Source organism: Bactrocera latifrons, unplaced genomic scaffold, assembly GCF_001853355.1.
Source record: "Bactrocera latifrons isolate USDA-ARS-PBARC rearing strain unplaced genomic scaffold, ASM185335v1 scaffold_33, whole genome shotgun sequence".
Lineage (NCBI taxonomy): Eukaryota > Metazoa > Arthropoda > Insecta > Diptera > Tephritidae > Bactrocera > Bactrocera latifrons.
In genome coordinates this window covers 1,054,388-1,073,464 of record NW_017536963.1, presented here as the reverse complement: position 1 = coordinate 1,073,464, position 19,077 = coordinate 1,054,388, and the positions used below count along the sequence as shown (strand labels likewise).

Here is a 19,077-nt window from a genome sequence, read left to right as displayed (position 1 = left end):
TTTTTTTTTTTTTTGTAATTGTATAAGTAGTTTTTTTTTTAATTCTCATTATTATTTTTTAATTATCTCCCACTATTTTGCAATTTTTATTTAATTTTAATTACATTTACTTGCAACATTATCGTATGCTAAAATGCAATTAGGCTACGCAATCGCCACAACAAATTCAACAGCAGCCACAACACTATCAACACCCTCAACAACTTCATCATTTACATTCTCATGGCAACCAACAGCTCCCGCTAGCTACGACAACAACTATACAAAATTCCCACTACGATACCGTTGACGGTCTGCCACCCCCACCCGCTTATCTGCTAGACTCCAGACAAGCACAATCGTCGACCCCCACACCGCCACCACCATCAGCTGTTTCGTCTTCGGCAATACCGAGTTCATCGTTGAAAGTTGCCGAAACTGTGAAAGCGTTATCGGCTATGCGTCACAAACCCGCTTCTCCGAATGCGATACGTCACATGCAACAGCAACAACACCAACAGCAACAGTTGCAGCAATCACATCAATCGCTGCAGGTGAGCAAATTTAGTGCAACGTCCCTATGTCGCATATATGTATCTCCCGAGCAATCTAACATAGCAACAGCAACTGTGAATTAGTAGAAAGCGTTGCCCACGTGGTTCTGAGCATTTTCTTTTTCCCTTGAAGTTTTATTTTACAGTTATCTATACTTTTCTTAAAGGGTTGATATTTATTTTTAATTAATTTAAATTATGTAATTTTATTAATATAATAATCCAAATTTTCATATAGATAAGTTTCGCTAAAACTTTTCAAACTTTGCAAAAAACAATCAAGCATTTCCAAGGGCTTTAAATATTTCCTAAGCTCATAAAAAAAATTAAAATTTCAGTAATATAGTTCACCTTGTTAATTCAAAATTCTTATTTCTGCCAGAAATTTCGTTTGGAAAAACAAATGTTCTAAACCTCTAACCAAAATAAGCTGGAAATGATTTTTTGAGTGGAGTTTTGAAGTAAAAAGTCATACTTTTGCCAGTAATTTTGTTTTCGAAAATTTTCTAATTTCATACAAGATTTCTTTAAAACGAACCAAAATAGAGCAAATTCGAGATTTTGAGTGGATTTTGAGTGGATTTTTCTGGACAAATTCTCACTTTTGCCAGGAATTTTGTTTTCGAAAATTCTTTAATCCAATTTTTCTAGATCTCAAACCTCAATAAATAATTTTCAAGTTCTATATTAATTTTTGAGTGGGCTTTTGAAGTGAAAAAATGATAATTTTCACAATAATTTTGTTTTCGAAAATTTTCTAACTTCATAAAGCTAGTACTAAGTTTGAAAATCCAATTCTTCTTCAACAAGAACCAAAATAAAGGGTTTCAAAGTATAAATAATCATAGTTTTGCCAGTAATTTTGTTTTCGAAAATTTTCGAACTCGAAAACACAATTATTCTATATCCCGAATTACAATCATTTATTTTTAAGTTCTGTATTAGTTTTCGAGTTAATTTTTGAACTCAAAAAATTATACTTTTGCCAGTTTTTTTGTTTTCGAAATTTTTTTAACTTCATACAAGCTAGTACTAAGTTTAAAAACCAATGTGGTAGATTTTTGATGTTAAAAATTCAAAATTTTGCGAGTAATTTTGTTTTCGAAATTGCTTTAATCAAGTTATTTCTAAGTTCGAAAAACATATTGTTTCAATATTTGAAATCAAAACCTTACTTTTAACGGAAATTTTTTTTTTTTGAAATTTTTTACTTTTTAATGCGATTTTTAAGTAAAAAATTCTTTCAATATTAGTTTTTGAATGCGGTTTTAAAGTCAAAAATTCTTACTTTTACCAGTAATCTAATTTTAATCGACCACACTTTATATTGTTATATATTTCATTTAAATTTTTTTTTTCTTATTTTATTTTAATTCATGCTAATCTTATAATTATTTTTTATACTCACATATTCTTTTACAAAACATTTATTTTCAAATATGCAAATTGTCTGCGCTTCAATTGAAAAATAAAATTCAAACACTGTACACACACACATACACACCTATCTGCTGGCACAAACTCTCTGCTTCCCCCCTTCTCAATACAACAAAATCCATACCATTATTGAATTCCGATTGCACCAATACCACTACGCACACCACAATAGTATTCACCAACACCGTCATCACCATCACCAATACCAACACCTATACAACTACAACAGAATATTTACTCAACCACTGTTAAGACATTCTCCTCTACCGCTTTGCTGCCGCCCGACTGCAACACTGAACAGACGCTTCATTACGACGCCTACTCATACTATAATCCCTATATGGAGGTCAGCAGGACCACCACCCCACTGACCTCTGCCAAAATGCCGCTTACTAATGTTAATCATGCTAATGCCGTTGCTAATGAAGCTGCCTATCAAACATTGCCAATAACACCAACACCTATTTATTACTATGATGCCGTTACTATGCAGCCAACAACAACAATAGCAACAACACCAACGAAATCACAACACTTGCAGTCCAATGCACTGCCGGACACGTATGGAGTGCACACAACGCTTCGTAGTACACCCACAAAGACAAACAATCCACCGGTGTCACCATCATATACCTCACCACCACCATACGATTTCCAGCATAGCAAAATAGAGTTGCCACCACCATTACCGCCACCCAATCCCAATCAACAGCGTTCGCTTAAGCAGCAGCAGCAGCAGCAACAACAACAACAAAAACAATTTGCTGATCACCAATACCATACACAAGCTACATCATCCACACCGCATCCAACACAATATCAACACACCAACAACAACAATCAGTTTCAACAAAAACGCCAACATGAACAGATTTATGATTATTTGCCGTCACATCAGCACCTGCACCACTCCCCCAAGCTGCAGCATAAGCCGCCGCAGCAGCAGTCATCGCAAATACAACAACAACAACARCAACTAGCGCATCATTTAGACGCGCTCATGATCGATAATGACGATGAGGCGAACGTGTTTAGCGACAACGCCGTAAGTCCAGTTTTGGTGTGATCCGCAGCGTCATTTGTACCATACTCTAATCTAGTGTAAACTGTAATTCATACTAATCAGCTTCATCACGCCTGCATACGTATGTAATCAACGCATTTGCAACATCAGCAATAGCCGGCAGATTCAATACTGGGTGTCGTAGTGCTAACAAAATTATTTTAAAAAGTATTGAAATTTTTCAAAAATTGTAGTGGAATCAAGCAAACTTTAGTAGTAACGTCATTTAAAAACTAAAAGTAAAATGAATTCACCCGCATAACTTTACTAACAAGGGATAATTCATGCTTCCGATATTTTTTGTATTGTAATATTGAGTAATCTTAGACTTAAAGCGCATTTAATATTATAAGCTTTACTTTATACCGTTTAAAACGTTACAAAAATTCTAATACTTCATATATAGTCCGGAAAGCACTCCGATTATATGTTTAGCATACGCTTTTATATTCATTGCCTGTATCCATACCGATAATTACAGAACTCCTGACTTTCGTTATTAAGAATGGCCGGCTGGAAGCAGCCTCTACTGGTCATCATTCTTGATAGAGCATAATACATTTTGCTTACTTGACCGGAAGTATAAGCTAGATGTTCCTAAATGAAGAGAACCATTGGCGTTGATTATTTAAGCACTCAATGCATTTGTTTCTTAGGTCGACTAATTGTTTAGCCAATGCTACCATCATGAGACCATCTGCAGACGCTATTAGTTTCACGTCTAGTGGTTGCTGTCTTCTTAGCACCCCGTCATACATGAGATTCTATAATAATGGGCTTAACACTGAGCCTGAGTAGTAAAGAGGGGGAATGCCTTCGGCATCATCAGAGCTGTCGTCACAGCAATGGTATATGGAACTTGCCCATTCTGGACCCGCATTTGCATTACTTCAAAGTGGCGTTCTATTTTTCTCATTGACAGATTTACATCTGTGCACCTGCGTCCAGATCCCTCTTTTTTTTTTGGCGTAACAAACTTGCTACGTATTTCTGCACAATCACCCAGTTTTTTTCGTTCTTCAGCATGACAACGATTAAGTTATCCGCAATTATTAAACCAAACAGCAGTACATTCCTGTTGCCATCGCACACATTAAAAGAATGTGGATTCTGCGTCGTCTTCTGTCGCCTCGTTATACAGGAATAAAGGCTCCTCGACTTAGCGATTCTATGAAGGTACTTTCTGAAATATCCGTGTCTGGATAGCAACTCTTACTCTCCTATCTTTGATCCTATGTTGTTATTACATCTTTCTTTATTGGTTTTTTCTAGCTCCCACAGTTATTTTTTTTTTCGTTTGCTAGAAGGTCAATTACCACTTGTGACTAATATTGCATCACCTGATACAGTTCGGTAAGCTGCTGCAATTCTGTTGGCTACGATGCACTGCTCTCTGCCCAATACCTTACATCTGTTTTCCATTTTTAGCACATTTGTCAAAAGATCTACTCCCTACTCCGTATAGTAAGCCGCTGCTGGTTGTTGACATTAAGAGCTTTCTCTTTTCTTCCTCCTCTGTTGGCCATTAGTCTGCTAAGATAGGAGGTGATTTTCGCTGTCTTTCCTGCGGCATTCCGGCTTTGTACCCAGAAAGTTAATCTTGGGTCCAGTTTTACGCCTAGGTAATTCACAGCTTTTTATGTCCTTAGAATATCCTTAGTCGTTTGCATACTTATTACGAGTGAAATGAGCTTGTTCGTCAGCAGTAATAGCTCTATTTTTTCTGCCGCGAACTGGAGGTTATTTGAGTCAATGCCTGATTCAGCTTTCTTCGGACTTAGTGTGTATCTCAGGTTGTGACTACTGCTAACATTTCGTCCGCGTAGCCAATTAAATATGATTCGTCTGGCATTACAAGTTTTAGTGTTCCGTCATTATTAATGTTCTGCAGGTCTGCTCCTAAAATGTATCATCTGTTCAGCATTGAGTTAATTGGGGATACATTTTTTTTTTTTTTTTAATTTAAATAAATTTATTTTCTAAAGCCTCGATCATGTCCGTCCATATTTCGTTCTTAAAGGCGTCTTGAACATCTAAAGTCGCTAACAGACCTATTCGCTTGTATAGGGTGGCGCAAAAGTCAGAAAACCCTCTAATGAAAGTTCTGTTTTGACATTTGTGTAGTAAAAACATGCGAAATACACATAAATAAACAATGGTATGCTCTCTGGCGACTTTTTTGCCACAAACCGATATGCTGTAGGATGCATTTCCCGGGCCCCTAATCTCCCGTTTTAGCGATTTGCACTGGCCAGCAAGATCGCTTTATTTGACAGCTCCAGACTTATTTGTGTGTGCTTTTTGAAGTTTGGGCGGGTTGTGTCAATAAGCCTCAGACTCTTGCAGCTCTTAAAGACAATAACCGTCAAGAATATGAAGACCTATCGCCGAAAGTTCTGGCCAAAGTGATGGAAAATGCCATAAAAAGGGCTCAAATGACAATCAACTGTGACGGCGGCACATGATATCATATTCTCGACTTAATGTAAAAAAATTGAAAAGACCAAATAAAAATAATCCACAAGCAGAATCAAAGTTTTTCATTTTTTAAAAAAGTTTTTCATTTTCCAAAAATCATCGAAAGTTTCTTTTAGCGCCACCTGTTCTTTGGGGGATCTACGGTGTGCGACTTCTACACTCTCAATGATGCTTCGGATAGCCCCCGCATGCTTCATTGATAGCCCCTTCCAGTCTAGGCTTAAGTAGTATTTCATACAGCTTTCCTGCTGTGTCGAGCATGCACAGTGGGCGGTATGCTGGTAGCAAGCTGGAATCCACTTTCCCTTTACTGATGAGGAGAAGTCGTTGTTTCTTCGAAATTTCTGGAAATATACCAGTTTCGAGGTTTGCGTACAGCGCCGATTAGTTTTGAGCTTGCCAACGGTCAGTTGCAGTTCTTCGAGGGAGTAGTGAATCCAACCCCTGATTTATGCATTCCGTGTTGCTCATACGTCATGGTGCACTATGTAAATTCACTGTAAATTGTTTGGCTTGGACGCTTTTTTTTATGTGAAAAACTGAAATCTCAGGTGGCGTTTGGAAAAATAAGATGCACTTGTGCAATAACGAACACCCGATTCTAGCCTCATGCAATTATGGATTTGGAAAAATAGGCCCTTCCTTCGGTCATTAGTCGTGTCATTGGGCATCAATTGATTGTTCTGAAAGTGCTTTTATCTAGTTCGCTCGGATATCACGCAATTAATATATTTTCTTTCCCATATAATTAATAGATTGCAGTATGCTGAACCTTGCTTTATTTATTTAATTTTTGTTCATTGGAAAACCCGACATTAATACGTAGTTAAATATACTATTAATTTTTTTTTGTAATTATTTGTTTAGCTATAATACTTCAACACAAATTCTAGATGTTAGCTTGGATTATATATCTAAGTCCTAATATTAGCGAAAAAAAACAGAAATAATTTTAATTGAATCTTTATTTAATATTTTTCGGCAAAAAAAATTCCATAATAATTATTACTACTTGATTTTAAAGACTGCTTATTTTTTATTACATATTTATTATTTTATTATTATTACTATTTTTTTTTTATTTTTTTAAATTTTTTTATATTAATACCATTATTATTATAATTTTTTTTTTTTTACTTTCAAAAATTCATTTCAATTTAACTATTAACACGTTATGGCGAATTGTCTTTTATTTTATGTCTACACTATTTACACCGTTACTAAATTTATATGTAATAATATATGTATAATTATAAAAATGTATTTTATATTTTATAAATTAATTGATAAGATTTAAGCATTAATTTATCTAATTTTAAACACATATTAACACACCATAAATACATACACACATACATATAAGACACAGCGTAATCACATATATATGTTTAATATAATATTAACTGTTGTAATTTGCACAAACACATACATATGTACATATATGGACGTAATTATTTGTGAAACTTGTTCACTGGTGTTTAATATCCTGGTAGAAAGACACTTCATCAATCAATTAAAACCGAAACAAAATGTCCATCTGCATTAAATGTTGTTTTCCTATAAATCATCAACATCGTTTCTGCCTTGCGATGCCATCATTTATGCTTTTTGTTATATTTTCTTTCCATTTAGTCATTCCGCACCTCATCGCCCGGCATTTATGCGCAGCCGAAAATAGTCACAAGCATGTCGAGTTTCCGTTCGGGCAGTCCGGCACCAACGAATGACCATCACAATCAGCACCATCACGTCATACCACCAACACAACCGAAAACCAATCCGAATTTGATTGCACAGCTGAGTGCGCGACTAAGCAAGCAAAATCAACAGCAGCACACCAGTGATGGCATTTATGGCTCAACACCGAATTCACCAAATCATCACAATATGCACCAACAACAACAACAACAACAGCAACATCAGCATCAGCACCACCAAAGTGAGCCAGTCTATATGCGAAACTATACGCATCCTCACCATCAACAGCACCAGCCGCCGCAGCAGCAGATGTCGTCAGTCGCCGCCGGTTCGATGCATCAGCAGCAAAACTATGACGGTAAATCGAATATAGAGAAACATAATAAAATTTATGGTAGTTTTAGCACTGCAAATGCCACTCATACGGCTCAAGCATCAGCCTCATCATCATCATCTGTTACTGTCTCTGTATGCACAACAACACCATCATCATCATCATCATCATTATTATCATCTTCATCAGCGTCTACCACCACCAATTTTAATGCTTCACCACATTTCCCATTGTCATCTTCAACCTCATCGCTACTCTCTAAAGTCAGTTCGTTTGCAAATAATGCCGCCTCAACGGCCGTTGCACTCGCAACACCAACACCAAATCCAACGCAAGCTAACGCCTCTGCCACATACTATCATACATCCACGCGTGATCATCAACAACAACAACATCCACATCATCATCATCACCATAATCCGCATAGTAATCAGTATCAGTCCGTTACATCGCAAAATGCAGCACAAACGCCTAAAGAGCATATGCACACAAATATTTACACTTCCTCCTCCTCCTCCATCAATTCTACTTCGACTATTATCGCCGCCACTGCTGCCGCTACAATTAATGCCAATAAAAACGTCACAGCTGCGCAGACGCCCAAGCATCAGTCGTCTTATGCACCAGCCGGTGGTGTCGCTAGACAGCAGCAGCTGCAGCAACAACAACAGCAGCACCATCCACATCATCGCGAGCCACACACACATAGCTGCCCGCCGCCGCTTGAAAATCCACCGCCGCCACCCACGAACTCATCCATTTATGCTGCCACTGCCAATGCCAACGCGACCATGCCCAAAAATGCTATGCGCTCTAATGCAGGCGCCACCTATGCGCCGCCCACCGCCACCATGACATTACCTAAGAATCTCGCACAACAGCGTTTACAGCAGCAACAACACTATCAGCAGCAGCAACAACACTACCAACAGCAACAATATCAACAATCTACCGCCATCGGCGCCAACGCAGCCGCTCAGCAACACCATCAATCACAGCAACATTCCCAGACGGCGACTGGTAACCAGCGCGCACAGATGCCACTGCCACACCAACAACAACAACAAATGTCCTACAAGCAAAAATCGGCCACATTGCAGAGTAACCACCGGCAACCGCCCATACCGTCGCGTCACTCCAGCGTGCAGCAAAAGATATTCGTGGCCACCAATCCGTTCATACAAACCACCACCATACATTGTCACTCGCCGGCGTCGGTGCATTCGCAGCCGGCATCGCCCACCTGCTCGTCGCCGTCATCGTTGGCAAGCATTTATGGCACCAGTTCGCGCAGTCATCATCACCATCACCATCAGCAGCAGCAACAGCAACAGCAACAACATCACAGCAGCGGCAGTGGTAGCGGCATCGGCGGCGGCGCAGCCGGCAATGGTTACTATGCCGCCTCGCACAATCCAAGTGAGCGCGCGTTATTTGTTTTTGTCTGCATCCAGTCACGTGTGCTTTCACGAGCGCATTTTCGTTTAATTTTTTTCATATCGTTTGGAGTTTTGTAATTTTGTATTTTCGTCTTTGAATGTCTTTTGAGTTGGCCGTCTTGAGTTTCGTTCGGTTGTTGAAACCTTTTTTGCTTTGACCATCACCATTTATGCATCGTGACCGTTGACCGCGTTGCATGCCGCTTCTGTTTTTGCCTTTTTCCACGGTCTTCATCATATTTTGCTTTTGTTATTTCTTTTTTAATTATTATTTTTTGTTTGTTTATTTGAAAGCTGTGACGCGCATGTGTTCTGTACATATGTACATATGTCCCCGCCTGTGTAAGAAAACGTGTTGGCGCTGCATTTTGTCTCCTCGTCCCCTTCGTCATCATACAGCACAGCGTTCTTCTTCCGACCTCTATTTTTCTACTCATAACCTCTTTTCAAATCATCAATTGCACTTAGAGGAATAAGAAGTTGTTGTTGTAATACCCTTTAATTTGTAGTTGCACATGTTTATTTTAAATCAAAATTTTGTTTAAGAAAATAGTCTTTTCCTCTACTCAAGTAGTGTCTATTATTTGCCTCTGCATATTTATTGTTGTTACTTTCTTTGATAAACATGAAAATAAATCACTTTTTTTGTTCGTCTGTTCTACTATTCATAATTGTTGTTGTAAAATATAAAACAAACAACAGAAGTGCCACTCCTCTCTGCCGTATACAACTCTCAGTCCTCTCATACACGATTGCCTTTGTAGAAGAATCCATAATATTTTCTGTTTTTATGATTTTTTATTGTTGTTGTAGTGACAGAAAACATGCCTGAAATAATTTTGTAGAATTCTTCCGATTTGATAGTTTTTGATTGGATAAAAATTCGTGTTGGTTCCGGGTACATATACTGGAACGGAACATCCCTGCTAATTTTGTGAGATGCGCGTTCCCGAAAATGAGTCAAGTTGAACGTCAACCATTATTAGAAAATAGTTTGATGCTCATGGAAACAGTGATATACCTCGAAATACTATATAGATTAAATAATAATGTTGATAAGGTAGAATCAGCCAATCACCGTGTTTCAAAAAAATCTTGTATTTAACACTCTTTTTAAATACCACAAATAGAGGATAGATACAAACAAGAACAACAACTAAATTCCCATTCCATAATAAAACTCTTCTTTTTTTCTAACTTTAGAAAGTAACGAATGGAACAAACAACTGGTATAAATAGTATAAACTGGTATAATCCTATACAACTATTCCATTTGTAAAGCACTAACATAGATTTTATTAGGAATCCACGTGATCGTTTGTATTAAATTTGATTAGGTTAGGTTAAACTGCTAGGCCAATAAGTCTCGCATGGGCTAGTTTTTGGTACTTTGCTATACCAGATGGAGTTCAGTTTCTGGGTCCAAGAGAAGTAATCATCCCTTCGGCTGTTGCTGGAAATACACTGATTTCCTAATTCCCAAGACACTTCTCGCCTTGATTGCTGGCTTTCGCAATAGCACAGACATCAGCTTAAAATATACTGCAGTGGTCCGGCAACTTAAAAACTTGCATTATGCCTAACTCTGGACAGTGTATTCGCACACCAACTCCACCGTCCATTTTCGAGCCATCCGTATAGATGTTTAGAGTGTTGTGCGTAACTAACTCTACGCCAACCATATTTTTTATGTTTATTTTGAACCTTCTTTCCCAGTTGAAAAGTGGGATTATGTAGTCGATGTTTGCCCAACCGTCATTACCCACCGAGCTATGCCAAAAGGTTTTTTATGTAAATTATCCAGCAGCTAGTGGTCGTTCCGCCGATTTTGTTGCGGAGAGGTTTATAGGTGGCAGGTTTAGTACCAGTTCAAGAGCTGCCTTGGAGTTCTTCTTAAAGCTCTCGTTATGCACAGCGCGACGAGTCTCAGAACATCTTCCATTGGCTTCAACCAGCACTTGTGGAGTTGCAAATGCCAGCTGGCCTAGATTGGAACGTAAACAGTCGATTGAACTGCATGCTGACTGGATACTGTCCCATTGACACTTACGCAGTGAATCTAAAGATTTTGAAGGACGCAAACATCTAAACAATTTATCTTTCACTGTCCAGCTTTCGTCAGTCTAATTGAAGCATCTCGGTAGCCATACTTTTTACGCAATCGGCGCATTGGCTGGTGTAAATATCAACCAGCTCAATGAATTCGTGGCAGGTTCTAGGCGCTTTGTCCATATGCAGTCTTTTCATCCATATCAAGAGGACAAGCGTCTCTAGCTGTCCAAGTAGCATTATTCGTGGCCTAACGACAAATTTTCTACTTACCTAACTTAATGTTCCTAAACAGCGTCAATTCTACACTCTACCTCTACACTGGAACCCACGGTGTTAGGGGATTCAATCAGTGGCAACGTCGTTTTGGACTCTAGCTATTTTTCGAATAATTTTATTTTTTATATTTTATAATTAAAATTCAATTAAGAAATTATAGATAAATAATCTACCATGCTTGTGTAACCATAATACATATGTTCATATATACTTTTCTTTTATTGTTATAGACTTAAGGAAAATTTGTAGAAAAGTTGGCAACATTTTTTTATTAATAATAATAATAGTAATACACTTTTTTGCATTTTTCTGGCATTAAATTATTTTTATATATGTACCTAAACAATTTTGAATACATATATGTATGTATATGCATATAGATTTATTCATTTACATAGAAAAAAGAAAAATGTTATCGCATTGTTTATATTTATATTTTATTTATTTTTATGCATATAACCACAATTTTTTTGTAATATACATATGTATGCACATTCGGGTGGGTAAAAAAAAATATAAAAAAATTGTCGCTGAAAAATAGGTTCTTTGACACCACAAAGAAAGTTTCTCTAAGCATGAGCGCTTAAAAGAAAAGGCAAGTCTGTCTTACATTTTTTTAATAATTAAAAATGAAAATGTGGCTAGCACTGGGGTTTGAGGAGGAATACCTCCTAACCGCTTAAGGGGTTACATACAGCCTTTTTTTTCAATAAAAAAAAATATATTTTAGAATTTTTTATTGCTACAAACACACACTATTAGTAAAGAAATTCTAAAGCGCATACTTGGAAGGACTTTCTAAGAGGTGTCTAGGAAGCTATTTTTTACCAAGCGAAAGAAATTTATTTTATTATATTTTATTTATTAATTTTATTATATTATTTAAAATAAATATAATTTTTTGTTTACCCACCCTAATAATATACATATTTAATATTTCTAATATTTTTCAATTATTTGGATAAATTGTTGCGTTTGTTAATTGCACTTTTTTGCAGCCTTTTTGCAATGCATAATATATTTTGCATATCTACCATGTAATATATTTTATATTTAAACATTCTGCATTTTTTTTAACTATTTTGAACTTTTATTGCTTTGATTTTTTGAACTATTCACAATTTATTTCCGTTCTTTTATACAATGTACCAATATGGCTTTAAATATCAATCAATTTTCTTTACATTTCTTCTCTTCACACATTTGTATGCTTATCTCACCACTACCAATGGCTTATTTGCACCTACAATAAACAAACACAAAATATTGGGAAAATATTTCAACAAAAAATTTCGAAATTGGCAAATATTTGCAACATCACCAACGCTTCGCTACAAAAACAATGCTACAAAATTCATGCACCACTCTGAATTGGCCAACAACAACAGCGAGTTACGCCAGCTCAAACATTGAGAAAGCCGGCAGCATACGCTCAAAAACCAAAGCTGAATTTCTCGAAAACCTCAACGCCAAGCTGGCCAAACAGGGCCTCTCGGGACGCGCCTTCGCTGTGCGCAATCTAATCAATAGCAAAGCATTGGTAAGTCTTGCACCAACAACTGAATATCCAAAAAAAAAAAAAAAAGCTTAAAAAACTTGGTCAAACGTGGCTTGTAGGTATTCTTATTATTATAAATATTAAAAATATATCTATTTTTAATTTTTTTTTTTTTACTATTTTTTACACACCAAAATATGAACATGCATTTTGTGCATTTTGAAAATATCCCAGTTCCCAGTTTACCACCCGCATCCACACCATTTTATTTCTACCTATCACTCTCTATATATATGTATGTTTGTATATGTATGTGCCCCACCCGTAGATGTATCAAAATCCTCAAACACTTATGCGCCCAAGCGCACAATATTGCGCACAACCACAATCACAAGCACCGCCGACACCGCCAACTTCCTCCGCCGAAGAGTCCTCGACGCATTAAGGTATTGTGCAGTGCATGCGAAAACGAAAGAAATATTAAAAACTTGCAAAGCTCTGTTATGCACTGCGTTTATAAAAAAATATAATAGAATAGAGAAAATAATAATATTTAAATAACAACGCTTTGCATTGTCAGCGCAACTAATTTCTTTGCCCATGAATACTCGAAAGAGACGCTTACATAACAACGCATAACTGTTTAACCCACTAAATTCTTGCAGTTAATGAAAATATATTTAAATAACTATAAATTAAGGTATATTTCCGAGACACTTACTTGCAAAGTATATATATAAATGATCAGTTTGTCGAGCTAAGTCGATTTAGCCATGTCCGTCTGTCCGTCTGCCCGAACTATACGAACTAGTCCCTCAGTTTTTAAGATATCGTTTTGAAATTTTGCAAACATCATTTTCTCTTCAAGAAGCTGCTCATTTGTCGGAACTGCCGATATCGGATCACTATAGCATATAGCTGCCATAGAAACTGAACGACCGGAAAAAAGTTCTTGTATGGAAAACTTTTGCATTTGATAAGATACATACATATGTATATGTATTCACGAAATTTGGTATAGATTATTTTCTAAAGCTGCAATGTAATCTCCGAAGAAATTGTTCRGATCGGCTTACTATAGCATATAGCTGCCATACAAACTGAACACATAKTTACTAAACCAAATGCACCTGTGAAGGGTATATTAGCTTTGGTGCAACCGAAGTTAACACTTTTTCTTATTTTTTTTATAACTTTGGGTGTGGACGAACTCGACAACAGAGAATGGAGAGAACTTACCTGAATTTTTGGTGACAGAGCCCCATCAAATTATCGATTGTATGGTAAATCCAATCCAGGTGGGACAATTTTCGTGCAGAACAAACAAACTGAAATTGCAAGGTCATCTTATAATCTATCGTAAGATTGCGACAACTATAGTGTTTAGTGATACTATCACAATCGTATGGTATTCAAAATTACTTCAACATTTAACTGTAGCAAAATTCTTTTCGCTTTTCGTTATTTCCCACACAATTTGACGACCGCTTAAAACGGGCTCGTGTCGATTGGTCAAGAGAAATGTTAAAAAAATACAATAACGGTGCTTCCTTATCATACATATCTATGACATCGTTAAAACGCAATGCGAGCTCTTACACATCGTTTGAAACAATTGCATTTTTGAGCACTCAAAATATCTTTGACCTTATAGTCTCGACTTAGCACCGAATGATTCCTTTTTATTCACGAACGTAAAAAATAAACTATGCCGAAAAATAAATCGGGCTTTTTTTTTAAATGTCCATTTGTCTATTGTAAACTAACGACTTATCGAACCAACCTCTTTAATGCAAAGATGTAAACATCAAGAAAAATTATCGAAGCATTTTAGTACTTTTAGATCAGGGATATACCAGCTTGAAATATAACATACGAGGTGTGTTCAAAAAGTATCGCGAATTTTGTGTTTTTTTTCAAAAATTATTTATTTATTCAGGATATTATACACTTGTGCCAACGGTTTTTCAAAATCTTCGAAGCACTTCAAATTACCATTTTTTTTATCTTCTTCATCTCCTCATTCGATGCCGTCTTTATCTCGTCAAGAGAAGCGTAACGTCGTCCTTTCATGGGCCTCTTCAGTTTAGGGAACAAGAAAAAGTCACAGGGGGCCAGAWCTGGGGAATACGGGCTGCGGTATCGTTAGTGGGCTAGCAAATCTTCTCGGCCTTCTGAGAACATTTTGTACCACCGATAAACGTTGCTTCGGTCCAAGGTAGCTTCTCCGTATGCCAYWGTCAACATTCGGAATGCATCCGCGCACTTAATTTCGTTTTTCACACAAAATTTGATTCAGGTTCTTTGATCCATTTCTTTGAATAGGTAAAAATCGAAGACGATCCAAAGCAAGTGCAAGCAAAGCAGCTGTCAACAATTAAATGAACATTCAAAATGGCTGAGCTTGTCGGCATAAGTGAGAGACATGAGTACCAACATAACGCCACAAAAAATTCGAAATTCGCGTTACTTTTTGAACACACCTCGTACTTAGATACGAACATTAGGGTGGGTAAAAACGATTTTTTTTCTGCCTTTTACTCCGAAAAATACGTGCTTTGACATTTGGAAAAGAAAACTGCAAAACTATGAGTTTTGCAAAATTATTATTTTTCTTTGAGTTATATAATTCATTACAAAATAAAAGAATTGCCTTAAAATAATCAAGGTTTTCAAAGTACCAAGCAAAAAAGAAAATTTTTTTAAACCCACCCTAACGTTTATACATACATACATGATTTATGAAAAAATAAATAAAATTATTGAAAGTTGCAAATAATGCATTAAAAATAAAAGTATTAAAATTAAAAACTATTTTGCTTTTGTAATAACGAAATTCATAATTAAAATAATTTTAAAGTTTCTAAACCCAAATACTGTACATAAATATTTAAAATAAAATTTTAATTCCAAAAAGCGCACTGAAATTCACATCAGTTTACAATTAAGAATTAAAAAAATATGTTTCGAGTACTTCGTGTGCTACCATTTTGGAGTAAAGCTCGCGCAGAGCCACCAATACTCTACAACATTCAAACGATTTAAATTTTATTAATTTAATTCCAATTTTGAAATTCAAATTCGATAATTTTTTTAATTCAAAATTAAATATTAAATTTTTTAATTAAATTTTCAGTTTTTAGTCCCAAACATTTTATCTTACATTTAGTATTTTAATTATAATAATTTTGGAATTAAAAATTTATTTATAGACCAGAAATGTTTAATGAACAGATAGGCAACACTGCTTAGTATACATTTGCTAATTTATAAAAGAAAAATGAAATTCGCTTTTAATAACTGTGCAAACGCATTATGTAATGTAACTAGTAATATTTTCATGTTCCACGAAGTTGTTGTATTCCACATCTACTACCACTATTTACATATAACACTTTGAGAACGGCGCAGCTTAAGTAGTCAGTTTATCTGGCTGCTCCTAGAGCGCTAAATAGCTAAGGCAGATGTCAGAGTGCGTGCGAGACCCACCGGTGGCTCACGCCGTCCTCAACGTGTTGATAGATAACACATAATGTTACACATATAACACACATTCATACATACAAGCTATGTACTAACTCATTTTATTTTTAATCTAACCTCAAATTAATTATTTTAATATAAATGTAACCTTTTTCTTACCATTAAATTAAATTATTAATTTGTTTCTTGTAAAATCTTACAGCCCGATCCCCGCATTTGCCATGAATCATTAATGGATCAAATCAAACGCGGCGCTACGCTGAAGCGAAATCAGAAAATCAATGATCGCAGTGCACCGAAAATCCACTAGAGCGCTTTAAACGAATACGACTACGAGTGAGCTGCCGTTGCCGTTGTCGCAGTCAACCAACCGTGAGTCCTTAACAAACTCAATAATAACAATGAACAGGGCCTGGGCGGGGGAAGAGAAAGAAGTAGGTGAAGAAATATGTCACGCTTCTTTTCTTTTTCACTTCGTGATTCCAAGGCCGACGCATTGAGGCTCAATCGAACATATTTAGACTTTTGTTGTCGCCGCCAATGAGGAATTACGAATAATTATTAAACAATACATACTTATATACATACATACATACATAAAAATTACGATATAAATACAATACATATTGCAGTTAGTTGTAAGCGAAAGAGAAATGAAATTAGCATACACTTACGATACAAATAATAAGAAAATATATGAAATGTGAAGAAGCGTTGAAGATGAAGAAACTACATAAGAAATAAGCGTGAATTAATGAAACTGTTCCATATCCACATTCATATTAATTTCAAAAATATATACTTATATACATATTTATAACAATCAAGTAATAATTATTATTTTGACACAAACTCTGCGCTAGATACATATCTACAATTGCTTATGTGTGTCGTTTTGTGTGTTGTTGTTGGCATAAGGGAGGGGGCTTTTTTTCTTTGTAAAGTCACTTTTCAACTACTTTTTTATAAAAAAGTGGGAAGTTTTATTATAAATAATGTTTTTAGACTCACTCTTGCTTGTGTGATCCACACATACATACATACGCACACGTATGCAGTTATATTTCTGTATCGCAGTGTGTTTGTGCGTTTGTTCATAGAACGAATCTTTTTACTCTTACCGTTTATGCTAACATAATGCAGTTACTGCTTTTATTTTACAACAACAATGTAAAAAGTAATAAAAGTGAATATATATATTTTTTATTTTTTGTTTAAAGTTTTAACTACAATAAGTATACTCTATACAAACATAATTATATGCTTTTTCACATGTACGTAGTATACAAAAAAATAATAATGCATATGCACCTAAAATGCAAAATAACGTAACATCACTTTTCATAGTTTGCAAATGAAACAGGCAAAACGATATAACACATAACAAAAATCACTCATCTGTCAACAAACTGTTGGTTTGATTATAAAATGGTTATATATTGGTTACAAAATGGTTATGTATTGGTTACAAAATGGTTATATATTGGTTATTATATCTGATAGCGATTTTCGATTTGTTTTTGTTGATATGCTGTTTTGCATTTTAGTTACCGATATACACAACCGTTTGAATGAAATAATAACCGCATTTCTCCCATAAAAGTAGCAAACTCGAATTTTACCAAAAATTAAAACAAAAATAAATAAATAAGTATATAAATTGAGGCATTAAATGTATGTAAGACAGGCGTAAGCTAGCTTGAAAAAGGCGCATAATTTGCATTATAATATGTTTTTTTTTTCCTGTTTTTTCTTTGTTTGTATAATTTAACTAAGTTGCTATCTTAATTAAATTACTTTATATTACATATATACATACATTTACTTTCATAATTTCAACTTATATGATTTCGATCGAATGTATATAACGTGTTTGCCGAATTATAATCGATATTTTAACTATTAATGTATTTACTTCTTATTAATTATTAATTTATACTTACATATATATATATTATAATATTTAAATGAATAATATATTGAGAAATATGCTGAATAAAGAATTTAATTGAATTTGTTGCATTTTTTATTTTTATTTTATATTTCATTTATCTTTAAGTTTATTTTGCATAAATTATATTATACTTATATTATTATTTTACAAGACTCTTAGTACAACTATAGTTTATTTAAATCGTGTATGTACTGTATGTATCTTTATTTGATTTATGTAATTATTACACCCTCAATGGGTTATATTAAGTTTGTCATGTAGCAGCAGCAGGGAAACGTCCGTCTGTCTGTGTATACGCGAATTAGTCCCTCAGTTTTTGAGATTTCGTGCCGAAATTTTGCACTCGTTCTTTTCTCCTACAGAAGCTGCTCATTTGCCGGAATCGCCAATACCGGGTCACTATAACATATAGCTACCATACAAACTGAACGATCAAAATTAAGTTCGTGTATGGAGAACTTTTTAATTTGAAGAGATATCTTCACAAACTTTGGCAGAGACTATGACTCAAGGTCCCACTGCAAACTTTGAAAATATGGTTCAAATTGGATCACTATAACATATAGCTATACAAACTGAACGATCAAAATCAAGTCCTTGAATAAAACTTTTTAAACTTTTTTATTTAACAAGATATTTTTATGAAATTTGGCTCGTATTATTTTTCAAAGTTAAGGTATAAGATCGGACGAAAATTTTCAGATCCGTCTTAGCATTATTATGTTAATTATGTCTTTTTATGGAATTTTTTGTATTTGTGAAGGGCATTATAGTAACCGAAGTTAACATTTTTTCGTGTTTTTTTTTATATTTTATTTTATTAAAGCTTACA

General features: G+C 35.2%; 1 protein-coding gene across 16 annotated transcripts in view; it reads left to right on the top strand.

The window, feature by feature from the left end:
- Positions 1 to 17,608, top strand: part of LOC108971223 (AF4/FMR2 family member 4) — a 118,426-nt gene extending 100,818 nt beyond the window's left edge. For 10 of the 16 annotated variants that reach the window (XM_018937134.1, XM_018937133.1, XM_018937132.1 and 7 more), the window contains 7 exons: positions 144 to 533; positions 2,143 to 3,015; positions 7,144 to 7,567; positions 8,132 to 8,962; positions 12,699 to 12,850; positions 13,137 to 13,254; positions 16,494 to 16,576. In XM_018937134.1, coding sequence (XP_018792679.1) covers positions 144 to 533; positions 2,143 to 3,015; positions 7,144 to 7,567; positions 8,132 to 8,962; positions 12,699 to 12,850; positions 13,137 to 13,253 — 2,787 coding nt within the window. In that variant the 3' untranslated portion in view covers position 13,254; positions 16,494 to 16,576. Of the gene's footprint in view, positions 1 to 143; positions 534 to 2,142; positions 3,016 to 7,143; positions 7,568 to 8,131; positions 8,963 to 12,698; positions 12,851 to 13,136; positions 13,255 to 16,493 lie in introns of all 16 variants that reach the window. The other 6 variants (XM_018937141.1, XM_018937140.1, XM_018937137.1 and 3 more) reach the window with 6 other exon arrangements.
- Positions 17,609 to 19,077: the final 1,469 nt, after the last annotated feature.